General features: G+C 39.9%; 1 protein-coding gene across 1 annotated transcript; it reads right to left on the bottom strand.

The window, feature by feature from the left end:
* Nucleotides 1–364: 364 nt before the first annotated feature.
* MRPL15 (mitochondrial ribosomal protein L15) lies at nucleotides 365–8,245 on the bottom strand. Its single transcript, XM_010164258.1, has 5 exons — nucleotides 8,098–8,245; nucleotides 5,529–5,736; nucleotides 2,769–2,934; nucleotides 2,130–2,253; nucleotides 365–934 (listed from the first exon to the last, which is right to left on the bottom strand). The coding sequence occupies exons 1-5, from the start codon at nucleotides 8,243–8,245 to the stop codon at nucleotides 597–599; spliced, it is 984 nt and encodes a 327-aa protein (XP_010162560.1). The 3' UTR covers nucleotides 365–596.
* Between the last annotated feature and the right edge of the window lie 72 nt (nucleotides 8,246–8,317).

Here is an 8,317-nt window from a genome sequence, read left to right as displayed (position 1 = left end):
GATCAAGACCTCTCAAGCTCTAGCGCTATTGATGAGAGAGGCAAAATCCAAACATTGCTTAAGTAATTCTTCTGTATTTTGTTATTTCTTGTTGCTTTTAGTTTTCCCTATCCAAAAAACAGATGGTCTACCTCTTAGAGGTATTCAAGATACCATTTTCTAAAACATAAAATATAATGCTATGTAATATGATTGCAAATCTGATACTAGTATTGTACAGCTGTATTTCTGATTTTAAAGTGACGGGGAAAACATAAACCAATTATTAGGTCACAGTTCCTTTTTGGAATCATCCTCTGAAATAAATGAGACATCAACACATTTTGTCTGAAAAAGTAACAGCAAACCATTGTGAGAGAAAGCACCCCAACACACGCTTTATGGCAGACTCTACACTGTTTCCAAGTATTAAGACTTTTCATGCACTGTATTATGACAATAAGAAAGTCGGGAGCTACACCAGAAGATCAGATAAACAAAAATTTATGTTTTGTCTAATACAACAGGAGTCTTAAAAAAAACCAAACACCACTTCGTATCCATTATTTCATACCCAGATGTTTCCTGTACACCTGCAGTTGTCTCCAGTCCTGAATTCATGAGCTGTAGTATTTTAACAGCCTCTCATCAGTTGGTTTTAGAATTTTCTTGTCTGCCATGTTTACGATCCACCCTGGAGCAAGACCAAAAAATATCTGTCTGGGATCCTTGCGTGTGCTTAACATTTTGAAGAGTTCGTCCTTCGTTATGTCTGGTAAGACATAACCATACTTCTTGGCAAGTTCAAGCCTGGCTTCTGCAACCTTAGATGGATCTGCCAGGTACCCACGATTCCTGGCATCTGTGTAGTAACGGACTAGATCTTCGGGTGGAAGCATTCGCTTTGGAATAGGCTGGCCACGCAGAAAAAATACCACTGGCTTACATAAAATTTCTGTGGGCAAACATGAGAGAAAATTAGATACTATGCTTTATAATACATATTTGAAGACATTAAACGGCACCTTCTTATTTAGTATTTTGTGTTAAAAAAATTATTAAACTTTTATTAAAAAGTATCAAGCAAAAAACCAAATCTTAAGAACATTCTCATTCAGAATGAGGGTGTTTTACAAGCTTCACTTAAGCAAACAAACAACTCTGTTTAATTGTTTATCGTGACAACCTGGATGAATCATTACTTCCAATACATTTAGAATGCCTACTTTGGAAAGACAGAATCACTAAGCTAGGTGCCACCATTTATTTAAAAGCTTGACTTCCAGGTTAGAAGTAATGCATTTGCATGGCTGTTTACAGAGTGCACCAATAAATGTCAAATTTAGTGTTTCTGTAAGTATTTTAAATAAAAAATAAATGGTGTGTGCATCTATTTAGTAATTTGTGAGACTATCTTCGCCTCCTCAAGTTTAACTGAGTTTGGCAAATGACATTCCAGATTCTCTCAACCTCAGTATTTTGATTATTTTCTGGATTGGAAAAAAATAATTTGTATCAGGGTAACATATTTTGCACACTAAAAATGTCTGTTCCTCTTGTTCTCAGCCTCATTCACACATGAAAGCTCCATTATTGTCAATAAAAACTGCATGAATGAATATTAGGCAGGATGCAGCCTCAAGCAAAGCAAAGCCTCATTCTTCAGCGAAAGTGTTCTGAAAACAATGGCCATTTTGACTGTAAATGACTCTGAGCTTCTGTAACTTAGTTATTTCCTCACTTTAACTGAAAAAGTATTTTAAATTAAAAATTTAAACATCCACAGTGATTTTTAAATCTGTTTCTTCCCTGAACTTTCTTAGGGTTATTAAACATGTGAGAAAGTTAAAAGTCAAAAATTCAAAGAAACAATCTGTTATTAGTTCCTCTCTATTTACAAAGCTACTTGGATTTCTTTAACTGGGTTACTGGTAAATGATTACTAACGCTGGGAGGGCTAAACAGGTGAGCAGTTAAAAAAAGCAAAACTGAGGATGCATTACAGTTCAGAATTTGTATAACAGTGTGCTGCTGAAGTTTTTAGAAGTGGATGATACTCAAGTAGGAACTATGTTTGAAACTTCCATTTGGATCATTTAATCTTGATACATTAAAAAAAAAAAAAGTCAGAAATGTAAAGAAATTCTTACCCAAACTCCTTGGATCGTAGAATGATGTTGTTACCACACCTCCATTTTTTTCTATAGTTGCAATTGCTAGTTCAGATGCCCTCTGCACTTCAATATTTACTTTTGCTGAAAAGATATCGGCACCCTGTAAATTTCAACACATATTAGAGTAACATTAAAATGAGTATTCTAGGACATACATTTATTCTTCTCTGCAAAGGTGTAAGAAATCCTGCATTAAATCCTGCAAAATATTATGATTTATCTGTTCCCTGCACCAAGACAAGTAACCAAATTGCTCTCACTCAGTCACCTGGGTTGAACACAAGAAGTTTACCTGTCCAAAATATCCATACATTTCTTTCAGTACGTTCTAGTCTTCTGCTGTAAAATACTTTTTCGACTTCTTGTTAAGCTAAGCTCCTTAACAACTATTTTTGTAGTCTCTCAGGCCTTAACAGATGATCCCGTTTGGGTTTTTTGCTGACACACAGTGCCCTCTAGTGGATTTATAACCACAAAAATCCCACAGCAAACTCCTTTAGAAAAGCAAAGGAGTCCTTCCAGAACAGGGGAAGGACACTCTGACAGCCTGGTATGGAAGAACTGAAAACCCAAGGCTTTATACTGCCGGAAGTAATAAGTTCCTTGTCTGCATACCTCCTCCACCAGCTGGACACCGTAATCCCTTTTGAGAGGTTGCACCGTTACACCTCTGGCATTAGTGAGCTGTGTTAAGTCAATTGGTTGCGTGGGGTCAACTCTACCCAAATCAATCAGGTACTGCAGCCTCTGAAGACTGAGCGGTTGGTACTGACGTCTGAGGCTGGGGAGAAGAAAACAAACAAACAAACAAAACAACAAAACAATGAGAAATTTACAAAATTGAAGCTTTAATAGGAACTGGTCAAGTGAAATACAACACACTGTATTCCATTCTGACCCTACTCTTAAAAATACCAAGTAAAATTTTAAACCAGACCCATACATAAGCCAAAATTTTAGATTTAATTTAATGCAAATACAAGCCCTAGTCACAGCCCAAGACTCCATTATGCATTCAGATTTGCCTGCACACCTCCACCTCCAATGTGACACTAATAATTTTGCTGTTGCTGAGCTCAGTTTACCCCAGAATATCTCTCTACCTGCTGATTGGTTTAAGGAAGCAAAAAAAATATGAAGAAATGGAAGTGTATTTCTTGGTAAGCCAACAAGATTCTAAATAACTACCATCTTCAAAGTGAATCCAGCTTAGCAGCTTCACTGATACATTCAGAAAATCTGTCAAAAAAATACAGTCAAAACCAAATATACCCCCCCATACAAATTTATTCAAAGACTATCAGCCAAACTGTGCACATGCTCCTGCATAGCTTGCCTCTATCCAACAGGATTTTTTAGTCTATTGCCACTGTACCCCATAACTCACGAGCACTGAATGGAATCTTCCTCAAAATACCACCAATGGAGAGGGTTATTGAGAAAACATGCATCAATCCATATCCCCAGAGGAAACTGGAGTATTTTGTTAACAGCCATCAGCTTCGGCAGAATCTGCTTTTGCATTTCATGAAGTTCTAACTTTACTGTACAAACCAATCCTTGGAACAGCTTTTGCGATGCCTATGGCACACCCTTTATGTGGATGCTCAGAACTTCCTCATACAATCAGTTTAACCACTGCTACTGGAAAGCAGAGAAAAAAAAAGGGAGAAGCTTATCTTTGTTACTGGCAAGCTATGCAAGACAAGGTAAGTGACAGAATTTGCACTGTCAGACAGTTCCTAAGAGCAAAAGTTCAAAAAACAGAGGAACACCGCTGCAGACAGAGTCAGGTGAAGATAAACAGGCAGAGACATTGTTCAGCCTGTTCCCATCCTGCCACAACTGTCTCTCTCAAGTGCACTTACAATGTTCACTAGAAAAACATTTACAATTGCCTGGCATTGAAATTTTGCCAACAACACTGAAAATAAATTAGAGAGTACTTTTGTTTGTTTGTTTCCACATGCTGTTAGATGTGGTTAAAAAAAGCAAGACCCTATTAATTTCTTGTCACTGCAGAAGCTTGGATTTTTGCTGTTGGCTATTCATGAACCTGTGACCACTGTTAACATCAGAGGCTCAGTGCCTGCATTCTGCAGCATTTCCTTTGTGGGACTGCAGATCCACACTGTGTCTTCAGCTACAAAAAGTGCTCCTGATTTACTCTTATAATAAGTTAAACAAACAGGAGGAAATTCCAGTACTTGGAAATACAGTTTGAATCACACTTCAAAACTAGTAAGACTGACAGAGAAAACCTTTGACAGTCAGGACAGGTCTGTAGGTTATTCTGCACGCATAAAGAATGGAAATATAAAAATGTACAGCTATTTGGTGAAGTTGTAACAGCAAATGAAACATAAAATCAAACTGTAAGTTTAACAATTCACAAATAAATTCACCTAAGTCCTTTTGTTCTTGAACTGTCTGCTAGGTGTGGCATGCTTTTGTTACTACTGCCTATAACAACTTCTGTTTCCATACAGTGCTTTTGTGATCATACCTAAAAGCAATGAAATGGTTACACACCATCTTAGGAAACAAAACCAGCTTTCAACAACAACAACAACAAAATTTTGTAGTTGTCAATATGGTGAAGGAAATTAATAAAACACTGGCATACAGATCTCTGCTAAAAACAGTGACTGGCTAGAAGAATCATTTTAAACATTTAAAAGCTGAAAGAAGGATGTGGCACAAAGAAGCACAATGTGAAAAGGAGACAGAAGTGCCAAACAAGGCAGAATGTCTGAGAAGAACAACTGTGAAAGGTGACTTAATGGCTTCATCCAATAGACTTGATATTAAAGAGCTTGTTAAGATCCTAGGTGGAACAGACGGAGCACAGACAGACAAAGGCTGCAGTGTTGCAGGGCTAAGAAAGTAGAGTCATGAAGAGAAGCAGAATTGTTTGGCCAGCAGCAGATCAGACCTCCAGGTGAACAAAGCAAAGAGAAATAACAAAGCGAGGCTTTGGATTACACTTCCACGCCTAACTCCTGGCAGGAGTCAATGGGGCTGCTCCCAGCCAGGGCAGGAGGTCACCTGCTGTGCGTGGGCAGGCAGAGGCACAAACAAGCACGCCTGGAGGAGCGGTCTGAGGGGAGAAACGCACTCGGCTGCAGGAGGAAGGGTAACCTGCTGCGTATGACGGATCATGCAAAGAAAAGGGCAAATAAGCAGAGCTGTGAAACAACAGAAAATAAATGAGTTCTCTAAAAAAATAATCTCACAAGAAAGGGGAGATTCTGCTGGTAAGGAAGCTAACAAACTAAGAGGGAAGTCTAATTTTCAGGCCTCCTTCTGGCTTCAGAAGAAAGGTCAAGAAAAGCAGACAATGATTAATTTCTGAGTAAATGGGAAGAAACTTACCTATGTCCCTCATTAAACCCATACTTTGGTATGGCCAAGTAAAATGGAGTTTGACCACCCTCAAAGCCTAATCGGGGGCGATTTCCTCTTTGCCTTTCTCCTTTGTGACCTCGACCACACTTCCTACCTCTGTATCTTCCACGGCCACGTCTTCTCTCCTTGAAAACAATTAACGATACATTTAGTTGACTACTGTGGAAACAAGTATCTACAAAACATAAGGTTTCAGAGATATAAACAACTGAGCAAAATGCTGATTACAGAGGAGAAAAATAAGTGTTAGCTCTTTTCTAAGGGGAAAAATAGTCAGAAAAGCTGTTAATGTGAATTTTGCAGAGCACAGCTCCAGGAAGGCACCACAAATTGTCTGGAAGTTTATATTAACGCATATTGCAATAAAAGGAATACTAGTATTTAATCCTACCTCTTACACTCTGCACTCTCCAAGTTAGAGAACTTTCCTAAATGGTTACACAGTTTTTCCTATTTCCTAAGCTACCATTCACTGGAGTGTGAACACACGTGGAAGGAGCAATGTCATGTTGTTAACTAGTCTCATATCTGCACAAGGCAACTCACACACTTGCTATTTTACACTGTGTTCCTCAGTGTGAATCAGTCAGGCTGGGAGACATGGAAAGCAATGCATTCTAAACAGCATTTGTACTGCTTATAAACCAACTGTGGCTAAGTCACGGCATAGTCACTGTTGGATCAATAACAATGTAAATAATTCATTATTAAAGAGACTGCAGTAAGCCCTTTCAGTTTCTCATTCCTAGTATTCAGCACTCAGACAGCCAAACTTCAAGCACCCCTAATCCTACAAGCCACTCTATGCAGTTAGACTGCAGCACAGAACACTGAGTAAAACTCGGGTCTGAAAACTGGTCATTACATCATGGTACTCGATTATTAGCCTAACACCACAAAGACATAAAATCTGATGTGTCCGTAAGTTTCCCAAAGTTATGGAGCAGTTAAAGTGCACTGAAATATTAGTAGAAAAGTCAGTATGGACATACATCAGGAAAAAATGCATTGATATATTTGAAACACCATCTGACCTAAGATGCACAGCTTACCTGTATTAATCCTAAACAGTACAGAGTTCAGGTGCAGTTTTATGCTAGACTTGACTGTCCCCTGCCACCAAAGGAAGCTGACTTGTCCCCAGCCCACAGGCTTTGCCACTGTACTCACAGCGCCTCTTGTGCTGACACAAGCAGTTGTGTTGCTCCGAGCTGGACACGTCAAGGAACTAAATTAGAAGAAAACTAATTTTTGTCTAACTGGTTTCAGCTGTTTTAGTTCCCTGCTCTGGCTCACCACACAACCTCTAGCAGCAGTACAAAATATACAGGGGGTGTGAGCAGCTGGAGGCAAGGAGAGGACGCAGCTGGCCCACCCTTTCTGGCAGTTGCCCGTACACACATCACATCACATTGTGACTTTAGTTAATACAAATACACCAACAGTACCTGGTCACTAACAGAATGTAACCAGTACATTGAACAGATTTTAGATTGTCACAGGAGACAACCAAAACTGGGGTTGGTTTTGTTTGTTTAGTTTTGGGGGTTTTTTTGATACAACTTCTGTTTGTGAAGTCAAGTGCTCTTAAATCTGCTTATTTGAGAATTTCATTGATCACAGAAGAAGGCTGTCGGACACCAAAAGAAAAGTATCAGAGAAACAGAGCTGAAGTCACTTGTACAAACTCTAACTGAAGGCAAACAGTCAGCAGTAACATGGGGAAAAAAACATTAATTTCCTATACAGCGTTGCTAAAGGCCCAGTGAGCACACAAAAATCTCTACTTTCAAGATTTTTTTTAAAAAAGTGTTTTCCTAAACCCAACAGCTACCTTTAAAAACAAAAGAGTCCTGAGACCAAACACCATCAGGAAAGTATCAGTTCTAGTAAACCTCAGGTTCAGACTATCTCACAACTTCTGGATACTAAGCCTAAAAGTTAGAGAGCCTGGGTTAGTTTGAAAAAAACCCTTAAGAATCACCACTCCAGCCCTGTATGGGGCTGATTCTTGCAGCTCTGCTTGACCCCAACCAAGCTGGGCATTCACAGCTCCAAGTGAAGCAATCTGACAGGGGAAGAATTCTTCAGGGGGGGAAGAATTTCCATTCTCTTTGTCTCATCACAGGTCTAAGGGGTTACAACCTGTAGCACTCATCAGCTCTTTGGGCATCTCTAGGGAGCCTCAACTGCTTGCTACTCCCTGTCAGTTCTCAATTTCTATTACTTCAGTCCTTGAACCTCATGCCCCTGTTCACTGATATTTCCCTCAAAGCAGGTGGGTTTCCTCCTGGTTTCTTTTCTTTGCTCCTCTATCACTTTACAAGGAGACAGGGAAGACAACATTCTGTTTTGTTTTTGAGAAAACAATAACAAGAAGTGCTGGCTGGCATCACATTCCTTTTCTTTTTAAGCCTTTTAACCTTCCCTTTTCAAATGTATTACTCCATCCCATAAACACTTGGTACTCCATATTTTTTTACTGTTTCTGCCCGCCCCCCAAAGATGTCCCTAAGGTTTACCTAGGACCACTCACCAGCCAGTTCTCTGTAGGGATAACCACACACACCGGCGACAAGACATGCAAAGGGCAAGAACAGGACCAAGACACCCAACACTGCCACCCACTCCTCTGCCTTCCCACGCCTCTTCTGGCCAGGCTGCTCTCCTGGGCCTGCCGCCATCTCCCCAAAGGCCCCCTGACAGCCCTCGGGGCAAACGCCACCAGGGCCGGGCGTGCCCGCTGCCGAGGCAGA

The sequence above is a fragment of the Antrostomus carolinensis genome, unplaced genomic scaffold, assembly GCF_000700745.2.
Source record: "Antrostomus carolinensis isolate BGI_N321 unplaced genomic scaffold, ASM70074v2 Scaffold42803, whole genome shotgun sequence".
In the NCBI taxonomy this organism is placed as follows: Eukaryota; Metazoa; Chordata; class Aves; order Caprimulgiformes; family Caprimulgidae; genus Antrostomus; species Antrostomus carolinensis.
Note: the sequence above shows the minus strand (reverse complement) of the source record. Positions and strands in the feature narration are given on the sequence as shown.